Raw genomic sequence first — 16,829 nt, forward strand, 5'->3', positions numbered from 1 at the left:
ACAGGTTCGATCCCTGGTGGGGGAACTAAGATCCTGCATGCTGTGAGCCATGGTCAAATAAAATAAAATTTAAAAAAAAAAAAGAAATTAAAATAAAGAAGAGAGATTTAAAGTTGGTAACTTAAGTTTACACCTTAAGGACTAGAAACTCGAACCCAAAAGTAGCAAAAGGAAGAAAATAATAAAGATTAGAGGAAAGATGAATGAAATAGAAAATAGAAAAACAATATAGAGAATATACAAAACCAAAAGCTGGTTCTTTGAAAAGATTAACAAAATTTAAAATTCTTTAGCTAGACTGATAAATGAGAGATGATGTAATAAATAAAATCAGAAATGAAAGTGGGCACATTACTACTAACTATACAGAAATAAAAAGGATTGTAAGAAAATAGTTCATACAATTATATGTCAACAAATTGGATAACCAAGATGTAGTGAACATATTCCTAGAAATACAAAAATTACCAAAACTGACTCAAGAACAAATGGAAAATCTGAACAGATCTATAACAAGTAAAAGAGATTGAAACAGTTATCAAAAACCACTCAATAAAGACAAGCCAAGGACCAGATGACTTCACGGATGAATTCCACAAAATATTTAAAGAAGAATTAACACCAATACTTCTCAAACTCTTCCAAAGAACATAAGGAGAGGGAATACTTCCTAGCTCATACTATAAGGCCAGCATTACCTGATATCTAAGCCAGACAAAGACACTATGAGAAAAGAAAACTACAGACCAATATCCCTTATGAATATAGATTCAAAAATCCTCAAAAATGCCAGCAAACCAAATCCAAAAACATATTAAAAGGATTATACAACATGATCAATTGGTATTTATCCCAGTAATACAAGAATTGTTCAACATAAGAAAATCAATTGAAACACCATATTTAATACAAAAAAGGAAACAAACAAACAAAAAAGTTATGATCATATCAGTTGATACAGAGAAAGCTTTTGACAAAATCTAAAACACTCAAACTAGGAACAGAAGGAACCTTCCTTAACATGATAAAGGGCATTTATGAAAAAAACACAGCTAACATTTTATCCCACTGATGAAAAACTGAAACCTTTCCCACAAGATAAGGATGCCTGCTTCCACCACTCCATTCAATAAGTTTCATTCAGGCTCGAAACTTCAAGCCAGAGTACTTAAACAGGAAAAAGAAACAAGAGGCATCCAAACTGGAAAGGAGGAAGTAAAACTATCTCTATTTTCAGATGACACAATCCTATATATAGACAATCCATAGAGAATGCACAAAAAAATTATTTGAACTAATTAATAAACAAATTTAACAAAGTTTCATACAACATACAAAAATATTTCGGGGACTTCCCTGGTGGCGAAGTGGTCAAGAATCCGCCTGCCAATGCAGGGGACACAGGTTCGAGCCCTGGTCCGGGAAGATCCCACATGCCACGGAGCAACTAAGCCCGTGCGCCACAAAGACTGAGCCTGTGCTCTAGAGCCTGCGAGCCACAACTACTGAGCCCACGTGCTGCAACTACTGAAGCCCACCTGCCTAGAGCCCGTGTTCCACAACAAGAGAAGGTACCACAATGAGAAGCCCATGCACCGCAACAAAGAGTAGCCCCCGTTGGATGCAACCAGAGAAAACCCGCGAGCAGCAACAAAGACCCAACGCAGCCAAAAATAAATAAATAAATAAATAAATTTATTTTAAAAAAAATCTTTCGTATTTCTATACAGCAGCAATGAACAATCTGACAAGAATATTAATCAAACAGTTCTAAGAGTATCAAAAAGAAGAAAACACTTGGAAATAACCAAGGAAGTGAAAGACTTGTACACTGAAAACTATAAAACTCAAAGAAATTAAAGAAGACCTAAATACTGAAAGATATTTCATGTCTGTGGATTGGAAGACTTAATACTGTTAACATGGCAATACTCCTCAAAGCAATCTATAGATTCAATGTGATCCTATCAAAATCTCAACTGCCTTTTTGCAGAAATGTAAAAGCTGATCCTAAAATTCATACAGAATTGCAAGGGACCAAGAATAGCTGAAACAATCTTGAAAAGGAAGAAGAAAGTTGTAGGATTTGTATTTTATGTTCTCTACAAAGTTAACACTAATCAAAACAGTGTTGGGGACTTCCCTGGTGGCACAGTGGTGAAGACTCTGGGCTCCCAATGCAGGGGGCCTGGGTTTGATCCCTGGTCAGGGAACTAGATTCCACATGCAGGCCGCAACTAAGGAGCCAGTGAGCTGCAACTGAAGAGCCCACCAGCTGCAACCAAATAAATAAATAAATATATTTTTTTAAAAAACCAAAAAACAGTGTTGCATGGGCATTAGAATAGACATGAGGATCAATGGAAAAGAACTGAGAGTCCAGAAATAAAGCCATACACCTCTGGTCAATCATTTTTTGACAATGGTGCTAAGACCACTAAATGGGAAAACAATGGTCTCTTCAACAAATGGGACAAATGGATTTCCACATGCAAAAGAATTAAGTTGAACCACTACCTCTTACCATACACAAAAATTAAACCAAAATGAACCAAAGACCTGAATAAAGAGCTAGAAAACATAGGGTTAAATCTTCATGATCTTTAATATGGCAGTAGTTTCTTAGATATGTTACCAAAAGCACAATCAACAGGAGAAAAATTAGAAAATTTAGATTTCATCAATAGTAAAATCTTTTATGCTTCAAAGGACACAAGAAAGTGAAAAAACAACTTACATAATGACAGATTATTTGTAAATCATGTATCTTTTAATGGTCTAAAATCTAGAATATGTAAAACTATTACAACAACAACAAAAAGACAAACAACCCAATTAAAAAATGGGCAAAGGACTTGAATAGACATTTCTCCAAAGAAGACTTACAAATGTTGACATCATTAGCCACTAGGAAAATGACAATCAAAACCACAAATAAGATAACACTTCATACTTACTAGGATGGCTATTATCAAAAAAATGAAATACAACAGGTGTTAGTGAGGATATAGAAACATTGGAATCCCTGTACATTTTTAGGGGGAATATAAAGTGGTTCAGCTGCTGTGGATACGATTGGTAGCTCCCCAAAAAGTTCAACATAGAATAACCTAAGACCTAGTAATTCCACTCCTGGGTATATAGCCAAAATAACTGAAACAGGTGTTCAAACAAAAACTTGCAAATGAATATTCATAGCAGCACTACTCGCAATAGTCAAAAGGTAGAAACCCAAATGTCTATAAACGAATGAATGGAGAAACAAAATGTGATGTATTTACACAATGGGGTATTTTTAAGCCGACCTTGAAAACATTATGCTAAGTGAAAGAAATCAAACACAAGAGGCCACATACTGTATGATTCCAGTTAAACGAAATATCGAGAGTCAGCAAATCAATACAGACAGAAAACTGATTAGCTATTGTCAGGGGTTAGGTGGAAAGGGAGAATGGGCAGCAACTGCTTAATGGGTACAGTTTCCTTTGGGGTGAAAATGTTCTGGAACTTAAAAGTGGTGGTTATGCAAAACTGTGAGTGTACTAAATGTCACGAGGGGTCAGTTGTATGTTATATGTATTTTACCACATTATGGTAAAAAACACAATGATTTGACTTATATATATAAGGTACTAGAATAGTAAAATTCGCAGACAGAGAAAGTAGAATGGTGATTGCTGGCACCAGGGGCTGGCAAAGGGAGGAATGGGGAGCTTTAATGCGCACAGAGTTTTAGTTTTGCAAGATGAAAAGGGTTCTGGAGACTGGCTGAACAACAACGTGAATACATTTAATACAACTGAACTGTAGACTTAAAAACTGGTTAAAATGGTAAAATTTAAGTTATGTGTATTTTACCATAATTAAAACATAAAGTTAAAAAAATACATAGGGGGCTTCCCTGGTGGCGCAGTGGTTAAGAATCTGCCTGCCAATGCAGGGGACACGGGTTCGAGCCCTGGTCTGGGAAGATCCCACATGCCGCGGAGCAACTGGGCCCATGAGCCACAACTACTGAGCCTGCGCGTCTGGAGCCTGTGCTCCGCAACAAGAGAGGCCGCGACAGTGAGAGGCCCGCGCACCGTGATGAAGAGTGGCCCCTGCTCGCTACAACTAAAGAAAGCCCTCGCGCAGAAACGAAGACCCAACACAGCCAAAAATAAATAAATTAATTAATTAATTAAAAAAAATACATAATGACATTTCATGAAAACTACAAGCATTTCTCATGTTACACAAATCTCTAATAAAATATTAGCAAATCAAACTCAGTAATAGATTAAAAACAAAACCAAAAACCACCATGACTAAATGAGGCTTAGGCCAGGAAGGCAAGGTAAACTAAGCATTCAAAAACCAATCAACGTATTTTACCAGAGTATAACAGAGAAAAAACATATTATCAGCACAGTAAATGAAGAAAAATCATTTGACAAAATTCTACTCCTATTTATGACTTAAAAAAAAAAAAAAAAAAAAACCTCCCCAAACTAGGGACAAAAATAAATATCTTCAACCTGATAAAGAACATCTACAAAAAACCTATAGCTTACATTGTGCTTAATAGTTAAAGATTTAAGATAAGAAAAAGAAGGCAAAGATGTCGACTCTCGTCACTTTCATTCACTATCGTCCTGCTGGTTCTAGCCAATGCCAAAGGGCAAGAAAAAGAAACAAAGAATCTATAGATTATAAAGAAGAAATAAAACTGTTTTTATCTGTAGATGACATAATCCTGTATGTGGAAAATCGAAAGTACTCTGGCAAAAAAAACTACTATAACAAGTGAATTTTAAGCAGTTGATGGATACCAAGTCAATATTAAAATCAATTGTTTTTTTAAAATTAGAAATGAAATAAAATTTAAAATTAAGTGTACAGTATAATATAAAATTAAAATTACACCATTTATAATAGTATCAAAAACCATAAAATACTTAAGGATAAATACAACAAAATATGAGCATATTTTACACCCTGTACCCCTGAAAACTACAAATCATGCAGAGAAAAATGAAAGAAAATCTAAAAAAATAATGGAGAGATATGACATATTCATAGATTGGAAGACTCAGTGCATGTCAATTTTCCTCACTTTGATCTGTAAATTCAATATACCCCAAACAAAATTCCAGGGGGCAATGTTCTTTTAGGAATTAATAAGCTGACTCTAAAATTTAGTGGAATGCAAAGGACCTCAAAGAGCCAAAACAATTTTCAAAAAGAACAAAAAATCAATAGGATTTACCTGATTTCAAGACTTACTATAAAATGACAGTAATCAAGTTAGTATGGTATTGGCATCAGGGCAACATATAGGTCAATGGAATGAAATAAAGTGCCCAGAAATAGGCCATGCATATATGGTCAACTGATTTTTGACAAGGAGGCGGAGGTTAATTCTGCAGAAAAGATATAGTCTTTTCTAACATAGGAAAAAATCTTTGCTATTGTGGGATGGGCAAGATTTCTTAGATGGAACACTAAAAACACGAACCATAAAAGAAAAAACTGATGAAGTGAAGTTCATCAAAATAAAAAAAAATTTGCTTTTCAAAAGAAAATATTAAGAGCATTAAAAGCAAGCTGCAGGTTGGGAGGAAAAAACAAATATTTGAAAACTTACATCCAGAATATATAGAGAACTCTAATACTTCAATGTCAAGAAGGAAGGGGGTGATTGAAAAAAAAAAAAACAACAGGCAAAAGATTTGAACAGACACTTAACAAAAGACTGGCCAATGATCACATTAATCATTGGGGAAACACAAATTCATTCCACAAGGAGATATCACTATACTCATGAGAATGGTCAAAATGTAAAGAAATGACAATACCAAGAGTTATTGAATATGCAGAATGATGGAACTCTCATAAGTTCCTAGTGGGAGTATGAAATAGCACAACTACATTGGGAAACAGTTTGGCAGTTTTTTTATAAAGTTAAATATACACTTAACATATAACTGAGTAATTCCACTCCTAAGTATTTACAGAAGAAAAATAAAACATCATAGCCACACAAAGACTTGTACATGAATGTTAGAGTAGCACCATTCATAAAAGGTAAATACTGGAACAACCCAAATGTCCATTAATAGATGAACAGATAAACAAATTAAGGTACAGGCATACAATGGAATACTACTCAATGATAAAAAATGCATTACTCCTATACACAACAAATTTTAAAAAGTCTCAAAAACACTACGCTCTGAAATAAATCAGATACAAAAGGACAAATATTATATGATTCCACTTATATGAGGTATCTAGAATAGCCAAATTCATGAAGCACATAGAATAGTGGTTACCAGGGAATAGGCAGTGGGGAGAGTGAGGAGTTATTGTTTAACGGGGACAAAGTTTCAGTGATGAAAAAGTTCTGGGAATGGATGGCAGAAACGGTCACATAGCAACACGAATGTACTTAATATCACTGAACTGTACACTTAAAAATGGTTAAGATGGTAAATTTTATGTTATGTATATTTTATCACACATCAAAAATCATTTTGCTGAGGGAAAAAAGCCAGACAGAAAAAAGTACATACTGTTGGGCCATTTATACTGGTGTGTCAGAACATATAAAACTAAGCAGTAATAATAGAAATCACATTAATGGCTGTCTGGGATGGAGGCTAGAAGAGGGGACTGACTGTAAAAGTTCTCAATGTAACTTTTTGGAGTAATCATACATTTGTCAAAACTCAGTGAAATATACAATTAAAACGGGTACATATTATCGTATATAAATTGCATTTCCATACATTATATTTTAAAATAAATGAATAAGTTTGAGGAGGGAATGAAATGCAACAGAGTAGAAAACAGTATTATAGATATTACAGACTCTTTTCTAGGAATGAGGTTATGTTGTAGTACAAAGAAGGTAGCAGCTAGAGGGAAATATCTGGTCAAAGGAGTATGTACTTTATTTCTCAAGGTGAAAGAGAAATGACTGTATTTAATGCCAACAGGAAACCAGTTATTTGAAATCAGGTTGAAAATTCAGAGGTAAAAGAACATGAAGGCTAGAAATATTTTGTTGCCAGTGTTTGAGGTACATGGAATTCTATCTCTACTTTCCCACTTGCACAAAACTGTCTTGAAGAAAAAAAAAAAAAAACGGTTTGGCAACTGTAAGTAGAAAAACATAGACTGAAATATCCAGCAGAGGAAACGTAGCAAATTCAAGGAACCTAGAATACATTATTCCCATATACCTGTATGTTAATAGTTAATATAGTAATAACAGGGGTTTTTAGCAGTGAAATTTGTACTAATATTAACCTTGTATTAACACAATGACCTTCTACCAAGAATTGAGCACTTTGCTAGAAAGCAGAAGTTTACTGAAACCAAAACAATATACTCTAAGATGTCAAGTACTCTCTAAGCCTGGTAGCTGAAAATGTATCAGTCAGGACAATAATGGCAATTCAGGACCAGTATATATGAAGTCAAACTAATTGTAATTGCTTTAAGGACATCCACATCCATCTTCGTGGTAAAAAGCCTTGTGAGATGATCATAAATTAAATGTTTAACCATTAAATGTTTTCCCAATACAAAAAACACTACTTGAGATCATGAAAATTCTACTTCAGGGAACAGAACAGTCAAAGAATTCTAGTGAAAGAGGTTACTGCTTATCTCAGGTGGCATATCACATTCAGACTAAGGCATGTAGTTTGAAATCTCATACCTTGTAACCTAAGCCCCCAAAACATCACTGATTTTTGTCATCTTTTATACCTGTGATTCTATGATTTAATAAGGTAATTTTTAACTTCGGTCTTTCTAGAAAAGCCTCTACAAACATTCTTTTAAGGTCTCAAAATGAAACACTTCATGTAGTTATCTTTAATTAAAAATAGAGAAAGAAGAAAAAGACCTACTATTTCCAAACATGCAATTCAATGATAAAAATAAATACAATTTTATCAATTTTTAGGTATGGCCTTCCCCTAAACTTAACATTTATAATTTATATTAATACATTCCTCTATAGGCATCTTCATTTATTATTTAAGACCCCAAAACTTGACATGTATATTAACAAAAAAATTATACAAAGTAAATATGCTTCATACACATCATTAATAAACTGGAATAGTACATCCAAACAGCTAAGAACTCTCATTCTCAAAATTTAAAATCCCTTATTTGAAAGTATCAGAAGTTAGCAAAATGACAACTAGTATTCTTGTGAAAGATGACAATAAAATGAATGTTCTTTTCTGTTTCAGATACTAAAGCAAAACCAAAGTGTTATGCCTCTGATTACAATATAAACCTACATCAATAGCAGAGCTAAGTTTCAAAATGTTCCCTCTTGATAAATGACTGCTGCAGATATTTCCATGAAACAATTTGGGAAATTAAATAAACCAGAAAACATAAATTGGAGAGTGTTTCTTTTCCATTTTACGTTTTTTTCTACTTTTCTTTTTGGCACCACAGAATACCTTTTTTTCTAAAAGCCACTGCTCCCATAAGATCAATGACACAATGACACAATGACATCAGAACATATTTGTAATTTTCTATTTTCAAAAAAACCACCGTCTCTCATATAGTAATGCATTTCATATAAGGTTTTGTCTCACCTGGCCAGTTCTTTAATTAAGTTTGCAATGCGTCTTTTGTCTTCAAGACATAAATCCTTCAATGATGCACTCTTTATTCCTCCCCTGCAGAAATTCTTTAAAAAAAAAAAAAATCCTTCTGATCAACTTTCACAAAAAACAATTTTTAAGACTTTTTGATAAATTTCTTAAAATAAGCACAGTAGATGAAATTTCTTGGATCTCTTTTATATGGTAGAACACTATTTACCCATTTCATTTAAACCTACTGTGAAGTCAACACAGGCTAAGGAACTATCTGTCCACCAGGGGACATCTGAAATTTACACAGAAAAGCACACAGAAAGAACGCTTAGGCAGAAATGTGCCTGCTTAAGTGTTAGGGAGTATTAAGGAAACAACTTTCCCTTGGTGAATGTCACAGAAACAAACACCTAATGGAAGATACTGAGAACCTTTCCTACAACATAGCCCCATGGCTGCTTAAAGGTATACTAAGGCTGGCAGCAGAAGCACCAGTTCTAAGCTCTCAATATATCCAAAGGTTCATTCCAAAGAATATTAGACCAAAGAGTAATAGATAACATTATACCTAGTATTATTAGGAATATTCTAAGTATTTTATACTTACCCATTTAATTTTCACAACGTTATTAGGTAGGTATTATTCCTATTCTACAAGGAGGTTACATATCTTGCCTAGGAATATAGCAGTTAGGTAGCAAAATCAAGACTCAAGCATTGATTCCAGAGTCTATGTTCTTACCCACTGAACTATCCTATCTCTTGTGCTATAAAAAGTTCTCCTAGTACTTGAACATCAAAAGGGGGCTTTAAAGCCATGAAACCTAGGGATTCACAAGGGAACTGGAGGTAACATGTAAAAGGAACATGTTAAAAAAAAAAAAAAGAATCCTTGGCATTTGAGTAACCACAAAGTCGGTTAGTCCAATTACTTCAGGTGACCAGGAATAATCCAATACCCCTAAAATGAATCCTGGAATTACTGCTACCCAAATATGGAAAAGACAGGGGAGAAAAAGGAAATGGGAAAGAGGATATGGTAAAAAAAAAAAAAAAAATTAAATGGATTTGGTTTTAGATTTTAGATATGGTCAATTTAAGATGCCAGGAGGATATTCATGTGGAAATGTTTAGTCAGGAAGTTAGAAATGTGGGTCTGGCTCTCAAGGCAGAGTTTTAAAGATTTAAAGTTCAGCCATATGTTATTATTGATAATGTTTAGATTTTTATTATTTTCTTTATACTTTTCTATGTTTTAAAATTTTCCTTAAAGTTAAGAAAAAAATATTAGTTTTTAAAAGTCATCTCCTAACCCAAGAAAATAAATTAAAATTGGTTTTTGAAAAGACAAGAGGAGAATCAGAAGCATATGACATTGTGGGAGAAAAAGTTTCAAGAAGAATATGGGGTTAATGGTGCTGATGATCAAAAAAGTTAAACAGAATATAAAAAGAAGTCACTGGATTTGGCAATGTGAAAAATTGCTGAAAACCCTTTAAAAGAAATTTCAGTAAACAAACAAGAGAAACCCTTGCACACAGGCAAGAACTTCGGCAGCATTGTGTTTAGGCAAAAACCTGAAAACACAAATGTTTGTCAACCAGAGTTAAACTGTGGTATATTTATACAATGGAATTCTGTAGCTACTGGTTGTTACGCTGTTGACATTCATCTTCAAACCCATCCCCAATGCTCTGTTTTGTGATGCTGAGGCTGAGGCTCTGGAAACTTCATTTCTTCTTTGCCACAACGTTCTGTTAAACTCTGCCAACAGGAAGAACTAGAGGCTCTTAGAGGAAGAAAGGACACATTCCTTTCTCTTTGCTTCCTGTTTCTGTCAGTGCCACCCCTGTCAGAGATCTTTACCCTGGCAAGAACAGCTGATTCCAGTTGGTAATTCTTCCAGCCCTCGTAGAACCAGCCTTTATCATGTCTGCTTGGGGACAGCAATACCAGTCAGGCTGGTTTCCCATCATCGGAGGTCAAAGTTCCAGCTCTAAGTGGCTCCCCCTCCAAGCTTCTAGGTTTTAATAATTCCAACTTGTTCTATCTGATTTCCCAGCCCTAAAGATGGTGGTTGTTTCTTGCAGTTACTACCTACATGATAACTTAGTGTGCCCTTTTTGCTTTTCAGTTCTCCAGCACCAATTTAACAAGTCTTTAAATTAAATACTCTCAGTTAAAATAACTGACTAAACCCTGACTGAAATATCAGTGAAAGGAAATGAAATATAACTATATGCAACATAAATAAATCTCAGGAACATAATGTTGAACAAAAAAGCAAATCACACAATACGAGATCATTTATATAAAGTTTGAAATATATATAAAACTAAACATTGTTTAAAAAATAAATACATGTTTAGACCATATAGGACAGGGGTTGGTAAACTACGACTGCAAGCCAAATCTGGCCCAAAGCTTGTTTTTGTAAAAAAGGTTTATTAAAACACAGCCATGGGGGACTTCCCTGGTGGCACAGTGGTTAAGAATCTGCCTGCCAATGCAGGGGACGTGGGTTCAAGCCCTGGTGCGAGAAGATCCCACATGCTGTGGAGCAACTAAGCCCGTGCACCACAACTACTGAGCCCACGTGCCACAACTACCGAAGCCTGAGCGCCTAGAGCCCATACTTCACGACAAGAGAAGCCACCGCAGTTAAGAAGCCCACGCACCACAGCAAAGAGTAGCCCCCACTTGCCGCAACTAGAGAAAGCCCGCGTGAGGCAACAAAGACCCAGCACAGCCAAAAATAAATACATTAATTAATTAAAAACAAAACAAAACACAGTCATGCACATTCTCTTATACATTGACATACATATGGCTTTTTCCACACTATAGTGGCAGACTTAGATAATTAAGACAGAAACCATGTGTCTCACAGAGGGTAAATATTTTCCATCTGGCCCTTTACAGAAAAAGTTTGCCAACCCCTGATATAGAAAAACAAAAGAATGACAAACACAAAATTCAGGATAGAGATTACCAAAAAAGACGCTATGCTATAATAAGGGAAGGATACATCTCTACAGACAGACACTACCTCAGACTGCAAGGAAGTCTGAGGCTCTTCCTAGTCAATCTTTCTTTCTTTCTCCTCTCACAGTTGCCAGACTTGTGAAATTTTAAGTCTCTCCTTGAATTACAATAGCATCATGGCAATTCAATGGGGAAAAGAATGGTCCCCTTAATAAATGATACTGGACCAACAGACTATCAGTATGGAAAAATGAACTTGCTATAAAGTTTGTTGCATTTTTAAATCTCTTTAGAAGACAGCTGAAATAAAAGGAATCCAAACTGAAAAGGGGTATGTAAAACTATCTCTATTCACAGATGGCATGATCTTATATATAGAAAATTGTAAGGAATTTACCAAAAAACTATTAGATTAGAACTAATAAATGAATTTAGAAAGGTTGCAGGATAAAAAATCAACTGTGTTTCTGGACACTAGCAGTGAAAAATCCAAAAATGAAATTAAGGAGACAATTCCGTTAATAGTAGTATCAAAAAGTATAAAACACTTAATACTTGAAAATAAATTTAACAAAAGGAGTATAAGGCATGTACACTGAAAACTATAAAACATCACTGAAAGAAATTAAAGAAGACCTAAATAAATAGAAAGACATTTTACACACCATATTCAAGGACTGGAAGACTTAATAGTATTAAGTTGAGAGTACTCTCCAAATTGATCTAAAGACTCAACACAACATAGGGGTGGGGGAGTAGGAAATACAAACTGTGGGGTAAGATAGGCTCAAGGATGTATAGTACAACACGGGGAATATAGCCAATATTTTGTAATAACTGTAAATGGAAAGTAACCTTTAAAAATTGTATTAAAAAAATTTTTTAATTAAGAAAAAAAAGATTCCCAATCTCCTAATTTATGAGATTAACATATACACAGTACTATATATATATAATAGATAACCATCAAGGACCTACTGTATAGCACAGGGAACTAGACTCAATATTTTGTAATAACCTATAAGGGAAAAGAATCTAAAAAAGGAAAAATATATATACATATATAATATATAGGTATATATACAACATACACATAAAAAACTGAATCACTGTACTATACACCTGAAACTAACATAACATTGTAAATCAACTATATTTGAATTAAAATTTTTTTTTAATTTTTTAAAAAAGATTCAACACAATTGCTACTGAAATCCAAGTTAACTTTTGTGCAGAAATTGACAAGCTGATTCTATAATTCTTATGGAAATGCAAAGGACCCAGAATAGCCAAAACAATCTTGTAAAGGAAGAACAAACTTGGAGTATTTACACTTCCTGATTCCAGGACTTACTGCAAAGCTACAGTATACTAAAGCAGTGTGGTATTGGGATTAAAACAGAAATATAGATCAATGGAATAGAATTGAGATTACAGAAACAAACACATTTATGTTTAACAGATTTTCAACAAGGGTGGCAAGACCATCAAAGGAGAAAGAATGGTCTTTGCAACAAATGACGCCGGGACAACTGGAAATCCACATGCAAAAGAATGAAGTTGGGTCACTACCCACAGCATGTACAGAAATTACATCAAAATGGATCAAAGCCTAAATGTAATATCTAAAATTACAAAACTCCTTGATATTGGTATAAATCTTTGAGACCTTGGTTTAGTCAATGATTTCTTAGATATGACAGCAAATAAATAATTAAATAAATAAAAGGAAAACACTGATAAGTCGGACTTCATCAAAATTTAAAACTTTCAAGCTTCAAAGGACACCAATAAGAAAGTGAAAAGAGGACTTCCCTCGTGGCACAGTGGTTAAGAATCTGCCTGCCAATGCAGGGGACACGGATTCAAGCCCTGGTCTGGGAAGATCCCATATGCCGCAGAGCAACTAAGCCCATGTGCCACAACTACAGAGCCTGCGCTCTAGAGCCAGCAAGCCACAACTACTGAAGCCCGCTTGCCTTGAGCCTGTGCTCCGTCCACAACAATAGTCTGCAAAACACAACGAAGAGTAGCCCCCATTCGCCGCAACTAGAGAAAGCCCGCGCGCAGCAGTGAAGATCCAATGCAGCCAAAAATAAAAATAAATAAATAAATAAATAAATTTTATTTAAAAAATAAAAAGTGAAAAGACAATTCACAAAATGGGAGAAAATATCTACAAATCATATATCTGACAAGGAACTTGGAGGTGGAATCTATAAAGAACTCTTACAACTCATCAATAAGAAGACAAACAACCCAACTGAAAAAGATCTGGATAGACATTTCTCTAAAGAATACATACAAATGGCCAAGAAGCACATAAAGAGATGATCATTATTGGCCATTAGGAAAATACAAATCAAAACCACAATGAGATACCACTTCACACTCACTATGACAATTATAAATAAAAAAGATGGATATAATGTGTTGGTGAGAAAGTGGAGAATCTGGAATCCTCATGCATTGCTGGTGGAATGTAAAATGGTATAGCTACTTTGGTAGTTCATCAAAAGGTTAAACACAGAATTACTATATGACCCAGCAATTCTAATTCTAGGTGTATACACAAGAAAATTGAAAACATACATCCACACAAAAACTTGTACATGAATGTTGACAGCAATATTATTGATAATAGCCAAAAAGTGTAACAACCCAAATGTCCTTCAACTGGTGGTTAAACAAAATATGTATTGAGCCATAAAAAGGAATGAAGTAAAGATACATGATACAACATAGATGAAACTTGAAATCACCATACTAAGTGAAAAAAGCCAGTCACAAAAGGCCACATATTACATTATTCCAGTTATATGAAATGTCCAGAACAAACAAATACAGAGAGACTAAAAGCAGATTAGTGGTTGCCAGGAGCTGATATGAATGGGGAATAGCCTCTGTTCACTATAAAACACACAAACCATTATATGAAAAAGTACTTTCAATTTTTGATAAGAACTTGCAAATTCAACTATTCACATCCTAGTGTGAAGTGTATACACTGGGGATAAAAGTAACATAGGCAGGCCTTTTGAGCTAATCACAGTTAAATCCTGTAGATAACTAAACGTAAAACAGTTGACCCTTGAACAACATGGGTTTGAACTGCACAAGTCTACGTACAAGCAGTTTTTTTCAATAAATATATTGGAAAACTTTTTGGAGATTTACAACAGTTTGAATAAGCTTGCAGATGAACCACACAGCCTAAGAAATATAAAAAGAAATTAAGAAAAAAGGTGTGTCATGAATGCGTGAAGTGTATGTAAATATATATATAACATTCAAAATATGTGTTAATTGACTATTTATGTTATCAGTAAGGCTTTCATTCAACAGTAGGCTATTAGTAAAGTTTTGGGGAGCCAAAAGGTATATGCAAATATTCGACTGCCCAGGGTTCAACACCCCAACACCCGTGTTGTTCAAGGGTCAACTGTAATTAGTAACAAACTAGACATTGAAAATTTCAATATCTGAACATAAACCAGGTACTGAAAAACATTTTTTATATAGAGTTCGATAGCAAATGATTTTGGCTTTGTGAGCATTCGTCTTTACAGGGCCTCTGCCATTGTAATACGAAAGTGGCAATAACATAACACTAAAAGACTGAGAGTGGCTGTGTTCCAGTAACACTTTACTCACAAAACAGGAAGAAGCAGATTTGGCCTACAGGTCATAGATTGCCAAACCCTGAGTTAAACTCTGGTTGGGGAGACAAAATATAACAGAAAGTAAAGTGAAATAAACCAATCAGATAGAGCATATACCAAAGGAATGTACAGACACTATTACAGAGGCAAAGAAAGACAAGGGAGAAATCAATGACTGAGCTATAAAAATAAAGTCTTTATGATATTATTTGCCAAACGAAGGAAATAATAATAATAACAATAATAATACAGGCTGATTTTGTTTTAATAAAGTATTTTCTTATATACAAAGGTTTATCCATCATCAACTAACAAATTCACATGAACAAAAATCACAAAGGACACCCAATAAAAGAAAAAAATTGTCAATCTGATTTACTAACTCCATACAGATCAGGATGTAAGTCTTTGGAGACATACTAAGACGATCAATGTTTCTTAACTAAGGCTTAAAGCAAGCCTGGACATTTTGGAACAAAATGAGTAATATGCATACTTTATATTCATACTAAGCAAAGCATCCTAGAATCCTCTGTATCTTTAAAAATGCTTGTAGATCATCTAATGTTCTTTCAAGGGCTCTTCTACCCTTATCTATCAGTTACTGGTCAGCACAAAAAAATGACTTACTGGTCAGCATTTATAAAGACTGGAGAATAAGGAAAAAAAAAAAACAGAAAAAGAAAAAAAGAAATTACTGACCTGTTCATCTACTGAATCTCCTGCACCTTTTAAAGACTCCATGGAGACCGAAGTAGCAGTCACCTTGGAAGTCTTAAGTTTAACATCAGCTTTTGGATTCACCATCTTGTGTCTTGATCTGATATTCCCTTCTGTAGAAATTCCTAAGGATTTCCATCAAACAAGATTTCAAAATTATATCTTTTCATTCTCTTAAACCCTCCCCCCACCAACCTCTTCCTTGATATCCTCTACTTATGGCACCTGATGGGGAAATCTCTTACTTTATAAACTTCGTTTTAAGGCTCTGTTAATAAATAATGAATCATGAAAAGACGATATTTTGCATGCAAAGATTCAACTGAAGTATTTTTAACTGGGGATGTGAACATCCGTAAGTCTCATTAAAACCAATAAACTACAACATACCATACATACCTTAACTTATTGGAAATTAAAAATCTGATTTTTCACATAATTAGGGTGCCTCCAGTGGTTCAGTTTTACTACTCATCTCTTAACAACCAGTAAGTAAGCTTTAAAGTCTATTACATAAACACTATATAAAGAAGTTTTCACTTTTTTTTTGAAACATAAAATTTAAACTATTATTTGTAATATGACAAGAAAAGAATCTCTTGCTCTTTAACACGTGAATGAAGTATTCTATAAATTCATCAAAAGCTGACTTGCCCAGCCAGCCCCTAAAATAAGGCAGTATTTCAAACCTCAGTGGGGTCATACCAAACATTAAAAAAAAAAAAAAAAAATTAGGTTCTGATGAACTGTTTTGCATCTACTTATACCTACAAAGTTATCCTAATGTTTTTATTTTCTCCTAACTCTTAAGAAGCAACGTAAGTTTACCAAATTAATGCAGAAAATC

At 34.3% G+C, this 16,829-nt stretch overlaps 1 protein-coding gene and 1 pseudogene across 13 annotated transcripts in view; one reads left to right on the forward strand and one right to left on the reverse strand.

The window, feature by feature from the left end:
• Positions 1–16,829, reverse strand: part of KIAA1328 — a 370,349-nt gene that overhangs the window by 347,296 nt on the left and 6,224 nt on the right. For 10 of the 12 annotated variants that reach the window (XM_082416095.1, XM_082416088.1, XM_082416094.1 and 7 more), the window contains 2 exons: positions 15,965–16,107; positions 8,613–8,707 (listed from right to left, as the gene is read on the reverse strand). In XM_082416095.1, coding sequence (XP_082272221.1) covers positions 8,613–8,707; positions 15,965–16,107 — 238 coding nt within the window. Of the gene's footprint in view, positions 1–8,612; positions 8,708–15,964; positions 16,828–16,829 lie in introns of those variants that run through there. The other 2 variants (XM_082416089.1, XM_082416090.1) reach the window with 2 other exon arrangements.
• Positions 1–16,829, forward strand: part of LOC309639174 (large ribosomal subunit protein uL4 pseudogene) — a 470,274-nt pseudogene that overhangs the window by 176,880 nt on the left and 276,565 nt on the right. The window lies entirely within an intron of this gene.

This window comes from Balaenoptera physalus, assembly GCF_965194825.1.
Source record: "Balaenoptera physalus genome assembly, chromosome: 12".
Taxonomy (NCBI): domain Eukaryota; kingdom Metazoa; phylum Chordata; class Mammalia; order Artiodactyla; family Balaenopteridae; genus Balaenoptera; species Balaenoptera physalus.